Source organism: Lates calcarifer, linkage group LG20 (assembly GCF_001640805.2).
Source record: "Lates calcarifer isolate ASB-BC8 linkage group LG20, TLL_Latcal_v3, whole genome shotgun sequence".
Lineage (NCBI taxonomy): Eukaryota > Metazoa > Chordata > Actinopteri > Centropomidae > Lates > Lates calcarifer.
In genome coordinates, this window is record NC_066852.1 from 22,261,942 (window position 1) to 22,275,944 (window position 14,003).

Sequence of the window (14,003 nt, forward strand, 5' to 3'; positions counted from 1 at the left end):
GCATCATCAGTAAGGTACTATCAGACGTAAAAGTACACTCATGGTGAACTGCCTCTTTGGGGGTGTTATTACTTATATATTATATTTTAATGTTTTGTTTTAATGCTAGTTGAGGTGAAGCTCATTTTAGATTTGAATTTATATGCCAAGATTTTAGAAATATTGAGGTGGTCCAGGAGCAGTGAACCCCTCACTACTCTCAGAAGATTTTGACCAGAAACAAAATGTTTTCTATTTTTGCTTTTAATTACTTATCAGTTAGAGATAATAGTTCAATAATAATAATAATAGAAATATAAGACTGTTACTTATAAATCTAATCCACATGTGGCGTGTGTCATGAAATCAGTGGAAAGCAATTGCATCCTGGGAGACACAGTCGGGACCCGCTACATGTATTGAAGGGCAGTGCATTGTTATATTATCAATTATATTATTAGTAGTAAAAGACCTAAAGCATAAAACAAAACACCATGGTATGGTCCTTTAAAGGTGTACATGTCATGTGAGCTACAGCAGCACAGCAGAGGGATGACGTTCTTGTCAACAACCACTTAAGGTGTGGGTAGAGCAATATGATGATGAATTGCAGTTCTGCAGCAGCAGTGCTTCAGGGTGGCCATTTCTTCACTTTACAGCTGAATGAGGCAGAGCTAAGCTAAGCATGGACACTCTGGTGAATGTTTGGATCAAATCTGTGATGAAACACCCCAGTTCCTGTCACAACTGCAGTAAATGTGAATGCACATTCTAACAAAGTGAAGCAAAATGTGGACAGCTGAAAATATTTTTATTTTTATTAAAGAAAACAAAGATTGAGTGTTGCAACAAAAAAGACAAACAGGCCTTCAGATCTATGACTTGCAAACGGTAATAATTAAATAGTAGTAGTTTCAGGTGGCACAACTTGTTTTGATTCACTTTTGTGGCTTTGAAAGTTTTCATTTTAATTCCATTTCAATGCATTACAGATTTGTATAAAAGACTGATAGCTAGTAAAATCTGGCAGCATTTTTAATTTTTTTGTCATCCTGCTGTTTACAGAGGATGTAGAGTCTTTCGCAACCTGATAAAACAATTCAAAGTTCCTGTATTTAGGGATTTGAAAATCTGTTACTCTGATACCATCTAGTGGTGGCATGAGAATCGACACTACAGGAGTCAGCAATGTAAATGGGGCTCACTGTGGTTTGACCAAAGTGGGACCCATATCACTGTCCACCTCTTAGTCCAAGATTCAAGACAATGGCTACACTCTGCTGTAAAGATGTGCTTTCTCCTTATGCCCTCATTTTGAGGACAGAGCCACTGTATCCTCTGCAGTCTTGCATATTCCAAAACCCACTGTGCACTGTCAACTGGACAATTTTGGAGCAGTGACTGTGTATCCTCTGAAGAACATCTGATTTGTAGAGGAGGCAGAGATTAAGCTACAAGCCTTCAGATCTCTGGAGGACACATCTTCATTCTGTTTAAGGTGGCACTCCTAAAACAAGAAACAGTTCAAGACATGGTTGAGCTCTTTAGACTCCAAACTCTAGATTAGTTTATATTGGAGTTCCTTGAAAGCTCAAAGCAATGTTCAACAGCTGAGCTCCCAGCTCTGCCTGCTGCCCTCCAGGTAAGAACTCTGCAGACAGCTCTCTGTACGTGCTGCAAACTCTGCGCTCGTGAACATCCTCCCTGTGAATGGCATGTTTCCATCTATGCCTCGCCTCGCCATATAACACAATTAAAGATCTGCGAGGAAGACGCACAGCTACGCGGACTTCCTCTGCTAGTCCCAACTCAGGCGCACCCTGTTCGAGCGACATGGTGAGTGTAGTGTCTGATAACATGTTGATGGTGACCAGGCGCTCCCCCCACAGCCAGGAGTCATCCAGGTGTGGATCGATGGCAGAGCCTCGCTGAGGATGGTAATCCAGATTGCACTGCTCCACTGGTTGGAAGCCTGCTAGACTTGGCTCTTGCAGCATCCTGAGCACTAGTTTTTGGCTTAAAGCAGGGAGTCCACTGAAGCCGCCCACACGCACCTTCCTTTTCTTGAAGTTCACTTTTGGACCAAAATCCTGCAACGATAGGAGAGGAGATGATGTTTATTTCTTCAGGTCATAATAATAACAAAATAATAACTACAATACAATTTTAATGGGAAATTTATCAAGAATTGTGGATTGTTACATTTACCGTAGTGTAGTTTGGATTTATGTTACAATCTACAGAGTTAGACAAGTAAATGTCTATTTTCATTGGACCATGAGTTCAACATAACCTGTTTCCTTCGACCAGACTGGGACTGATTCCACACATCCTGGTCCATAGTGCTTATCAGCGCCTTCTCCTCCTCTTCTGATATAAAGTTCTCCCACAGGAAGACACCAGGAAAGGGGAAGGATGCAGCCTTGGCATCTTTGCAAATGGCAACCCTTGTTTCAGGATTGTAGAGGAAATGATGCACAACCTTCAAAGAAAAAAATAGCATTCAGGCTTTCCTGATATTGTCATTTCTGATGATAACCCACAGTTTTACAGTACTGAACCCATGTATTTCTCTGAAAACTGGCGGGTGCATGACTTTAGTCACTTCCTGTATAGGAAGTGCAATGTCAGTCAACAGTCAGGCAGTAGAGCAGCATATGTCCACTCTAAACTGACATAAACAAAAATATCCATTCTAGCAGTGGTGTAATGTAACTAAGTACATTCAAGTACTGAATTGAAGTATTATTCATGAGTATCAGCTACTTGTACTTTACTTGAATATTTTCTTTTCATGTCACTTTTAACTCCACTACAGTCACATGACTGTTTTAGTTACGAGTTACTTTACAGATTTTTGTGCACACAAAACACGTGAAGAGCTTATGAGATGTGATTCTTTGTTATATATGTAATTACTCAACAGTAGTGCTGAAAACCAAAAGTTTATCCACCGATTTGTCAACATACAGAGAATGAATTTTTGACAATCATATAAGCAGTTCTTCGTGCACAGTGGCTCAACATTTCATGGTTGCATCATCTCAAATTATTACAGTATTACTGTTTTATAAACTACCAACGTAGTTCAGTGATAACTTCTTAAGGGAGGATGGACTGTCCTGTGAGGGCACCCGTAGCTAGATGTGAATGGCGTTAGCAAAAGTCACGTCCCTTCCTTCTTGATAAAAAAAACAACAGTTTTCTTTCAGAAATGTGTACCTTAGGTCCGCTCTCCTCAGAATGTCCTTTTCCTTTAAACTGTTCACATATGAGACACCGCCGAATGCCTTTACAAGCACATGAGGCGACACCGTCACTGTTATCAGGAGCCATCATCCTTGTCCTTCTTCTTCTTCTGGTGTGAATAGTTGGCTGACCTGCTAAAACAGATGAATGTCGCCGCCTAGCGGAGCCTGTCGACTTATTCACCATATGGATATTGAATTTACATTTGAGGATTAAACAACTCTTTATCGACCAGAAAAGTAATACATGACGATAATTTTGTTCTCGAGAGTTTTTTTTAATTAGCTAACAAATATGTCAACACCAGCGACAGTAGTGTAACATAACAACACTTAAGAGTACATTTTGCCTAGCAGACACAACTCAGGGTTTTAAAAAGTTTAAAAGGCTATATAAACCACGCCCACCGGATATACGTGTTATACGAGTTTCCCCGGGAAAGCTCAGTTTCTACAGAGGCAGCAAGTTTACTGAAGTCGCTGAAGTGTTGGTAAGTAATTTTATCCAGGAATATTTACAAATTCATAACCTTTGTGTTTGCTTATGTAAGATAAACGAGTAGGATGTGCACTAAAAGTCAATAATATTTAGTTTATTGTCTATAATGTTAACTTAGTGGCCTAGAGACAGAGAGATGGCAGTCGGTACCTCCGGCGTGGCTAGCTAACCTCTGTTGTTTATAAGGAAAAACATTTCGCATTGAAGTGAAAGCATTTCCTCAACAAATATATCCTGGTGTTGCTGCCTAAAAATAGAGTTTATAAAGGTAGGACAACGTAAGCTACGAAAGCTACGATTATGAGTGAAACACGAGTGGTGTTGTCTTAAATGATCCTTTTCTGTGTTAAATTTCTGATTTACACCAAGCGATGCGGTGTTTTTACTGCAGGAAACATTTTATTTATTAAACAGATTAAGTGAAATAAAGTTGCAAGGAAGGTTTGTTTGCTGAGCGAACAAGGAAATATATTAAACAGAAGAGGATCCCAAGCAATGTACCACGCCTGCCAATACAAAGGAATACAATCACACTTTTACTATAACCATTACATGTATTTAGAACCAGGTGATTTGCCTCAAGAGGTAGTTCTGCGGTTGCCAGAAGGTATGTGGAAAGGTAATGCAGAAATTCATGTGTGTATATAGGCAATTTGGAGGATCATAAACATACAAACAGGATTACAAATAGTTGTGAAGCTGGTCTTAAGTGTTTATTGTCACGATAACCAACAACCTACGTCCAACAAAAGGCAGATTTTGCAGGACATGCCTCCCATGCCTTAACACCATGTGCTGCAATGGAATATGTTAAAGCAAGTAAGCTGCGAGGACAAAGGCCTCTCCATGTTGGTAGTAATTTGAATGCAAGCTTGACTGAAACCAAGTGAGAGAAAGAGACCAGGCCTAAACATAGACAGTAGAGCACTCTATACATACAAAACACAGACCTTCTCATCAAGACATTTCTTCAGAGGACCACTAGAAGAGCAAATAACCAAAAAACAGTTTTTCAGTCTTGTAGGGATTGAATTTCTCACCTTCCTGCAGCACTGATACTGGGTGTGATGCTGCATGTTAAACCTCTGTTCACACCCAGACTTACATCTTTCTTTAATTCTGAGTTGTGTTCCTCCTTACAGATAATCAATGGAGAAAATAACAGAGAAACTTCTACTGGAGAAAGGCTCTCCAAAAACCAACAAACTGGAGCAAATCAAGACACTGAAGTAAGCATGCTTTTTATTTTCCTCATGTTAGAGTTAACTCTGTTGGTGTTGGCTCATGCATGTTGGTAATGCCTATAGGCAGCAAGAAGCATATGATTAAAAGTGTGAAAGTGAACTTCCAAATTAATCTTTAAAAAAAAAAAACACATGGAAACACTAACTTGAAACTATCTCCTCCTCAGTCTATCTAAGATGGGCCTGAAGCACCAGGACTTGCCAGTCAGGCTGCTGTCCCGTCTCCAGTCCCTTGAGCAGTGGGATCTGTCTGGGAACAGACTGCAGGAGTTGCCCAAGAACCTGAAGCTGCCTGCGCTTCGCTGCCTGGACCTCAGTGACAACCAGATGGAGGATGTTACAACTCTGGAGTCTCTGAGCAGTCTGGAAGAGCTTAAGATGGAGGACAACCTATATATCACTGTAAGTACACAGCTAAGCAGAAATGTCATGTTCTCACTTGTCTTGTCATTTCCATTATACATCCGCCATTATATCTTAAAAAGGACCGTGCTATAGTGTTGGCTCATTCACTACAAATTCTAAATACAGCACTGTGGTCATTGGTTAGCAGTGTCCCCTCACAGCAAGAAGTTTCTGTATTTAGTTTAGCTGGCTTGGACCTTTATGTGTGGAATTTGCATGTTCTCACCGTCTCTGTGTGGGTTTCTTCCACAGTGCAAAGACATGCAAATTATATGAACTGGACTCTCTAAATTGCTTGTAGGTGTGAAAGTGAATTGTTGTCTGTCTTTTGTGTCACCTCTGTGACTGTCTCTGCCTTTCACCAAGTGTGAACTGAAATAGGCTTTAGCCCCCAGTATCCTGCACACGGTTAGTGGTTAGAGACAATAGATGATTTGTATGCACTTTAAGTAGTCCTTTCAAAATAAAATGACATGTCGATGGGTCTTAGACTTGATAGTTAATGTTGCTTTTCTACCTCAGGTGAGTGATAATCACAAGATGATGGTGTTGTTGCCCAACCTGAGGATTTTCAATGGTAAAGATGTCAGTCCTACTGCCAACCACTTGCGCTACGTCTACACTGACAACCTGAGGACCAGGGTATGAAACTGATTAACTGCTTATTTTGACTGACCGGTAATACAGTATTCTGCTCTATACTAAGTTATGTCACAAGCTAATAATGATGCCTCTCTGCCAGTTTGGTTACATTTTCTCTTTACTGTTTGAAAGTGAAATATTTCCACTGCAGATGTGTAGTACAGTGCCATTATACTGTTCCAGTTCTTGAACAGCATAATGGCACTGTGTACAAACTGTCTTTGGTGATTTTAGGTAATTGCAGTTTGGGAGAAGAGCTTCCACCTCCCTGATCCCATCACAGCAGAGAAACTGTCCAGCCTGGAGAAAGAATTCGTCAATGCTGCCCGTCAGCAGGTTAGATTTGGACCGAGTTCAGTCAGTGACTTCACCAAATGGAAGGTAAGTTCAGGATGTTACAGATACAGTGAGAGATGATTTTCTTTTGTGTTGCCTTCTGCTATGTTTAGTACTTGTCTCCTTGTCTCCTTTGGTTTTAGGTGGAGATTATAGCTAAGGAGTACCTGCACTCTCTGACAGAACCACAGAAAGAACCTGAGAGCAACGAGTTGACGGATATAAAAGAGAACAGTGTAAGAATATGAAGGATGACCTGTGAATGTGTAAATCTGTAAATGATTAGTTTTGGTGTTTGTTTAAAGTTCATACCATGTATTTTCTTCTTTCAGGAAATCTCAACTCCTACCAAGAGGAAACAAACTACATCAGTAAAGGACTCTGACATAAGCCTGACGCCTCGCAAACAGTTGCGCACAGATCTCCCAGCCTCATCAGGAGAAGACAGTCCTCGTAAATCCAGCCTCCGCCTCAAACCACTGAAGACACTAAGCCAGGCCGATGCTGTCAGGATGAGCCCCCGCAAGACAGGTCAGCCTCCCTCTACCCCTACCAGAAAACAGATGAGGGCAGAGACACCCAGGAGGGCTTCTAAAGTGCAGCAAGCCAAAGAGGATGGAGCTCAGATTAAACAGAAGGAAGATTTTAAAGCCACAAAGCTGCAGAGAGATACTGACATGCTACCTACACTGAAGAGCTGCAGCAAGACACAGGTAATGTAAATACAGCTGTTAGATACATAACCCTATGTTATTCCTGACAACATTAACTTGTTATTTCTTTGGATATTGATGATGTTGTTGAAAGGTTAGTTTCTATCTGCTCATCTATCCACTTTGGCCCAGAGCAACCTAAGATATCTCAACAACTGTTGGCCAGGTTTTCATGACTTTGCTGCAAGTATTCATGGTCCCCACAGGATAAATCTGAATATTGAATATTAACGGACATTTATAGCTCCCAGAGAATGGTCCTCTGACTTTTCCTCCACTGATATCATGAGGCTCACATTTATGCTAACACACTAAGCTAAGATGGTGAAGATGAAAGCGTTGTAACTACTAATGTTCAACATGTTGGCATGCTGACAGTGTGTCGCTAGTGTAGCTTCGAATGAATACTGAAATTGACCGTAAATAGCGTTCTCAGTGTCATGTCATTAAACTTCCTTTCCTCCCATCACTCTGCTATCTCCCTTTCTCCATCTTCCTGTTTGTCCCTGTTTCCTCCCCCAGCAGCCATTGTGTCTGAAGCCTCTCCATGTACTCCAGTGCCACAGTAAACAGGACAGCTCAGAGGATTTCTCCACCCAACTGTGGGCCTGTGCTTTCCAGCAGCTACCAAATTCAACTGGTACTGTTGAAAACTTTTCCCTCACATTTATCAGGGCAGCCACATGGCTTATGATTATCAAAATAAAGGGCTTTAAATGTACAAATAGTTTCAAAGGCGTTCTTTCAACCATGTTCACAGGAGGAAAACTGAAATAAACTCATCTTCTGTTATTGTATTGACAGGCAGTAGTGGAGGAAGCCGTTTGGTTGCAACCTGTGGAGGAGACTCTCTCTGCGTGATTGACTGTGAAACAGGGATGGTGATGAAGAAGTACAAAGTTCTTGGGGAGGTCTGCTCCATTTATTCTCTAATTCCACAGTAACTTTTCTTGAAAGACTAGACTTGTATTTGCTTTATATAAACCTGTGGCGGGCATGATAAAACTGGTGGTGCAGCACAAGTGGCCTAATATCAAAAAACGAAAATTGTGTGGATAAAACTGACTATTGTCTGATTTTTTTTTCTTTTGTTTTATCGGTTTCTCTTCACAACAGGAGTTCTTCTCGCTGGCCTGGTCCACAGTGTTGATGTCCAGGGGAGGAGGGGCCCCGGCTCAACATTGCAGCATTCTGGCAGCTGGTGGAAAGAGAGGATTGGTCAAATTGATCCACCCGAGAAACAACATGGCCTACGGGGAGTTCAGAGCCAGCCGCAAAGCCCTGTCTGTCCTCCGCTTCAACCACCACAAGGGAAACTTCCTCTTCTGTGAGTTGTGGTTACTTCTTGCAGTCTTGTTTTCATGGTTTCAGCCATCGTTTGTACCATTAATGATTTCATTGTACTCACTGAGTTGTTTGGTGAGATTTGGGAACATGGTAATAATGCTACAATGGGAGCAAAAAAATAATCAGACAGGTTGAAAGTAAGCCACATTCAATATTAACAATTCATACCTGACTCGGCGTATCTCGCGTCTCCATGCTTTGCTAGCAGTTTAGTTTATTCATCCTTCACCTTTTGCAGCGGGATCGTACGACAACAAGATAATCATGTGGGACATTGGTGGAGTGGACAGCCAGTACAACTACAAAGTTGTGTGAGTATTTCTGCTTAGGTAATCCACCAGCTAGAAATCTGTCATTAGAATAACATTTTGATCAGAAGGTTAGTACAGTTTCTTTTTGATTCCTGTAACAGAGTTACAACTTGGTGTATTTGATGTGTTTAGCTTCATTAGTTTCAGTTTGCACTGACTGAGGGTTACTCCATGAGGTGCAGTTTGGATGGGTCTTTTTTTGGACACCTCTCACCAGTGTAGGTGAGAGGTTCAGGCTGTGATGCTGAGAATATGTCTGCTCTGTTTGTCCCTCCAGTCAGCTGCTGGTGTTGGAAATCAGTGCCACCCCTCTGCACATCTGCCTCCCTCCCACCTCCCCCAGCGCTAACCTACTAACTGCCTGTGAGGACGGTCTGCACTGCTTCAACACGCAACTCGGTACCAACAACACGAAGAGGTAAAGGCATTTGTTGTGTGTGTGCATACTGCATGTTTGTGTTCTTGTATCCAATATAATCAACTTGCTTTGAGGAGATAAATGAATCCATCTGTGTTAGGCATTTCATGTCTGAAAAGCCTTGGTAATAATATCCTGTATGTTTCTGGCATTAGAGATGGAACAGTACACGAAAGTCCTGAAAGTGTAGCTTTGTGCTCCATACAAATACTAACACATACTTTTTAAGATAGTGAATTGTCTCTGTTCTACATTATAATTGTTTGATTGTCATGCGTTGTGTCTGGATTGTATTTGTCCATATGCAGTGTCAGTAACTAACCTGTAGATCTGTTTGGCTCTGGAGATGAGTTTTTGTGTTTTTTTTCCCTCATTAGATCCAAGGAGATGGAGATAACTTTCCCTATATATAAGAAGGAAGACAAAGACCATGACTACCATACCATTGATGGCCTGAGTTTTCTTACAGATGACATAGTGGGTAAGTGATCTAGCAGTACAGTATACCATAGTTTTATTTACATGACCTATAAAATACATCCCCTCATTTGATTTTAGCCATGCTTACATTCTGCCCCCAGCTCTCTCTTTTTTAAATGAATGTCTCTAATTTTACTTTTCTTTTTTGGGTCATTATGGTCCTCTAGCCTCCAAGAACTACCTGCACAACTCCATTTACTTGTGGAGCTGGAACAGGACCAAGGCTCAGCGGCCTGACAAGAAGAACAGGACAGTGTGTGCTGTGGTTCTTGCTGAACTGCAGTGGGCCAACACTGAAATTCCCTACCTGGCTCTCAACACCTGCCCTGGTAAGTCCACGGCCTTCAATCAATAGAGCTGCATTTATCATTTTGTTTTCATTCTGGAGTCATTTTGCATCAAACTGTGGAGTATGATATAAAAATACTTTTTACTGTCAAGCAGAGCTTGTGGAGTTTAGAAGACTCATAGCACGTGTAGCAGAAAGGGGGCGCCAGAGGCAGTAGAGTGCGGTTTAACTGTGCTGCCCAGACTAAATTACCACAGTTCTGATGGTGGTGCATGGAGGCAGAGGGTCACAAAGGTGGCAAATGATGGCAAATTTCTTTCCATTCCCATTTGTTTGTGAATGTTTACTTGATGAAGATACTGTAACTTGGTTGAAAAAGTGTCAGTTATGTGTGTGTGTGTGTGAGTTGCTGCACAAAGGACCTTTGAACAGAGGTTTGGTGCATTATTGCATACACTTTGAAAGAATATGACCCAGATAAAGAGGTTTATAACTCTGCCAGTACAAACACCTGTTATTGAGCACTGACCATTGTCTGTTAATTGATTCTCTGTTTGCTCCCCAGTACAATATCACATTCAAACATCAGCAAAGGGACATAAGTGCTTCTGAAGTTGCATTTCCAGTTTTTTGCTCTGTTACAGTGTGTTCTGCATCAGTGCAGCTGCAAACCAATGTCTCAGTTTGAGGCTAGACCAGTATACTCTGTTTCCTGAGCTTGGTGTTTGAGCAGTAGAGGAAAAAGCCTGTCTGAACTCAGGTTAATGTTCTACTGTGTGTGCGTGTGTGTGTGTTCATTCCTCTCTCTTTAGGCCAAGCCTACATAGTGTGCGGTGATGACAAAGGCAGGCTGTGGACATACCACGTCACCAACCTACAGAGAAACAGTTTCCAGACAGGGAAACCCATACTGCCCACTGAGGTACCCATCCCCTCTAAATGTCCCATTACTTTATAACTCTACTTTCATTCAGTGTTGTAGGGGAGCGATTTTGTGCCCTGTACATGGCCACATCAGACAAAATCATTTGGATGTTAAAACAATGGTGAACAGTAAAATTACTACCCAGAATCCTCCTCTGTGAACATCTGTAAGAATTTACCGACTGTTTTGACAGGTGTTGGAGTGGCCAGCACCGGTGAGGAATGGACTGGGCCATGTGGAGGGCCCCTCCATCAACAGTGTAGCAATGGACCCTGAGCTACAATACCTGGTGGCCCTCAGTGACAAGAATATGGTGATAGTGTGGAAAAGAGAGGAGTCCTCCTGAACAGCCCAGGCATGAAAGTCTGGGAAAAGAACCGTTGAGTATGTACCAATTTTTGGTATCTGTGAGGTAGTACTTCAAATACAGGACTGAAAATGTGATGGGACATTAGCTAATTAATCTTAGCTAACAGAGACAGACTGTTAAGATCCTCTCTGGGATCTTGTTGTTTACTCATTCTCCAGTTGTGAGGGGAAAGTGACTTTTATCATGGTGTAACACCCAGAGAGGTTTAATGTTTACAATAACAACATTCTTTATTTTCTGTATAAAAATATCTCACATGGAGTTCTGCATAGAATTTAAACTTCTAAATTGCAGGATTTTATAGCGAAAAGTCACCACTGTAATAGTGGTATAAACTAGGGAAGAGAATTACTGATTGTTGCTGTGTGACACACAATTATTTTTTATGTATGCAAGTCCAACCAGAAAACATGGTTTCAGTTTCACAAATTATATGTAATAATTCAACATCATAACTTAACTTGGTTTACTGAGCCTTACTTAAAAATGCGTAGACCTTTAAAACAGACTATAACTGCTATATTTAAGAATTCATGATTATACAAAAGAAGTCAAATGTAGCTGTAATTGACCACAGGCTTTTCATTTTAGATCTTGTTTTATTGTCTCTCCAATATGTGGTTTTATTTGAGGCCTTGGCACAGTTTCATTTCATGGTTCCAATATGATTTTAATTGTGTGCCTCTGTATTAAATTATCTTCTACTCAGAAAAAAAGCTAAAACGCTGCTGACGCTGAGACCCTATCACTCTGTTGTTCTTTTACACAGTCTTTCACATTATTCTTGAATCTTGTCTGCTGTTTAAATGCCAGGCTACTTTGTAATGCTCTGATAACATTAAGTTATGCAAACTTGGCTTTTCTGGAGGGACTAAAGAGGCTAAGTGGAGATGCAGCCTGGCGACTGACTGATGAGAAAATAAAATGCAGTACAGCATGTTCCTTCCCTGCTGTCTAATTACATTGATCTGAGCAAAATACATAGCAATTATATCCCACAGACATTCTGCTGTGCCTATGGTTCTGTGAACTGACTTACCATTGAGGAATCAAAGGACTGAATTTTTAAAAAGTCAATATCTTCTTTTATTTGAACTGTAGCCTGTTGTTTTTCAGTTTTACTAGATTACAAAGTCCCTGGCCACAATCAAACCAGGGACATACAGTAAGTGTATGTCACCAGTAAGCCACTAGGATGCCCTGTTTGTTCTGAGAATTAACAAAGAAATTATCTTTCAATTCAGTCACAGCTTGTAGCAGTCACAGCACTACTCTCTGCATCCAACACAGTAATATTGGCCCTGTAATACTTTGCAAAGACACACTAATATCTTTTTACAGTCACACAATGAGTCTTATGTCATTGTGTCACCTCTGGAAGACAACCATCTGTGGGTCACTTCTGGGTAAAGATACTGATAGAGCTCTTGAATAATTAATAAAAGGCAGAGACCAAAGAGCATGACATTTATTTTTAATGCCAAGAATAACAGAAAATGTTCATATGGTTGAGTGAGTGGCAGGCATATAGGCACAGATGTCTGAAGTGACAACTTCACTGGCAAACTCATTTGAACAGATTGTTGTAAATTCTGTTTTGATAAATGTTACTGTAACTTATAAAACCCAAGGATAAAATTAGTTTTGGACTAGATACATTTCATAACTGATAAATAATGAATGAAAAACAATAGTTATTAGATCTGTTGGCTACAGCTGCTCACCTGCTCAAAATCTGAGCAGATCATTATCTTGTGAAGTCATTGCCCAATGCTAGAAAAAATAACCTACATTATTAATCTATTACCAAAATAGTTGATTGTTTACAATGGAAAAAAGATCAGTATTGTTTTTTTTTCTAAACTTGAAGGAAGGATGCTTTAAACCAATGCCACATAGTTTTTTTAAATTTCCAATTAAGTTCATACAAAGTGCACTAAACAGTAAAAGTCTAACTCAAATTATTATGTGGTGTGTGCATGATAGATAAGAATCTAAACATGTAGCATGCCCAAAGAGGTTCATCCAGTAATGTTATTTTGTGTTAGCCTGAGCTTGAACCATAAAAATCTCAGCAGTGTGGGTACTTGGTTGGGGCTCCATTACCATGTATTACTGCATCAATGCAGCGTGGCATGGAGGCAATCAGCCATCACAGACTGCAGAAATTTCACACTGGACTTCAAACACCTTGGCCTCTCTGCTCCTCCGCCAGACTCTAGGACCTTGATTTCCAAATAAAAAACAAAATTGACTTTCATCTGAAGCTTTCATCTGAAGCTTTTTCTCTTCAGCCCAGGTAAGACGCATCTGACGTTGTCTGTGGTTCAGGAGTGGCTTGATTGATTTTTGACTTTTTCCACAATTTTCTAATTTTTGAGCTGCACCTGTATTGAGTGTGTAAATTGGCATATTTGACAGAAGCAGGACATTTCTATATTGTGCATCCTCTTCTGTTTGAGCTTATGAAATACTCTACTAATTTGAGATACTGGGGTTCTGATTTTCATTTTTCATACTGAAAATTAAGATTAAAAAAAGATTACCTTTTTCAATTATGAACAAAAATGAACATTTTTACGATATTCAATTTTTTTACCTGCACCTGTAACTGTAAACTTACAAACATTGTGCCTCCCCTCAAATCGACTAAAATAGCAGGAACCGATGCTAACATACAGCTTCTGTTGCTCCTTGCAGTGCAGTACAGTACAGTAGTGAACAGGGGGTGGGGGTTGGGGGTTGATGCTGTTTCGCTCCGCCTCTGGCTGACTGATTGGCTCAGCTGTCATGTCGT

General features: G+C 40.6%; 2 protein-coding genes across 3 annotated transcripts; one reads left to right on the forward strand and one right to left on the reverse strand.

Moving 5' to 3' along the window:
• Positions 1 to 773: 773 nt before the first annotated feature.
• Positions 774 to 3,362, reverse strand: alkbh4 (alkB homolog 4, lysine demthylase). The gene is made up of 3 exons (XM_018691822.2): positions 3,202 to 3,362; positions 2,273 to 2,461; positions 774 to 2,069 (listed from the first exon to the last, which is right to left on the reverse strand). Exons 1-3 carry the CDS (start codon positions 3,316 to 3,318, stop codon positions 1,548 to 1,550), a joined length of 828 nt encoding a protein of 275 aa, XP_018547338.1. The 5' UTR covers positions 3,319 to 3,362; the 3' UTR covers positions 774 to 1,547.
• Positions 3,363 to 3,652: 290 nt separating this feature from the next.
• lrwd1 (leucine-rich repeats and WD repeat domain containing 1) lies at positions 3,653 to 12,152 on the forward strand. Of its 2 annotated transcripts, none has more exons than XM_018691819.2 (16): positions 3,653 to 3,718; positions 4,869 to 4,955; positions 5,138 to 5,372; positions 5,898 to 6,017; positions 6,252 to 6,398; positions 6,497 to 6,589; positions 6,686 to 7,066; positions 7,589 to 7,706; positions 7,871 to 7,977; positions 8,183 to 8,393; positions 8,652 to 8,724; positions 9,002 to 9,142; positions 9,520 to 9,623; positions 9,790 to 9,951; positions 10,724 to 10,833; positions 11,030 to 12,152. In XM_018691819.2, exons 2-16 carry the CDS (start codon positions 4,876 to 4,878, stop codon positions 11,180 to 11,182), a joined length of 2,235 nt encoding a protein of 744 aa, XP_018547335.1. In that variant the 5' UTR covers positions 3,653 to 3,718; positions 4,869 to 4,875; the 3' UTR covers positions 11,183 to 12,152. The 2 variants fall into 2 exon arrangements, with proteins under 2 accessions (XP_018547335.1, XP_018547336.1); XM_018691820.2 differs by having other exon boundaries at positions 7,592 to 7,706.
• The last annotated feature ends 1,851 nt before the right edge of the window (positions 12,153 to 14,003 follow it).

What these genes read in the sequence shown, in the direction of transcription:
- alkbh4 (XM_018691822.2), bottom strand. Translation starts at nt 3,318, where the DNA reads ATGATGGCTCCTGATAACAGTGACGGTGTCGCCTCATGTGCTTGTAAA. An exon ending in CTGAGGAGAGCGGACCTAAG is followed by an intron (nt 2,462 to 3,201) that starts GTACACATTTCT and finishes TTTTCTTTGAAG; the next exon opens with GTTGTGCATCATTTCCTCTA. An exon ending in AGTCTGGTCGAAGGAAACAG is followed by an intron (nt 2,070 to 2,272) that starts GTTATGTTGAAC and finishes CTATCGTTGCAG; the next exon opens with GATTTTGGTCCAAAAGTGAA.
- lrwd1 (XM_018691819.2), top strand. Translation starts at nt 4,876, where the DNA reads ATGGAGAAAATAACAGAGAAACTTCTACTGGAGAAAGGCTCTCCAAAA. An exon ending in CAGTACAACTACAAAGTTGT is followed by an intron (nt 8,725 to 9,001) that starts GTGAGTATTTCT and finishes TTGTCCCTCCAG; the next exon opens with TCAGCTGCTGGTGTTGGAAA. An exon ending in TCTTACAGATGACATAGTGG is followed by an intron (nt 9,624 to 9,789) that starts GTAAGTGATCTA and finishes ATGGTCCTCTAG; the next exon opens with CCTCCAAGAACTACCTGCAC.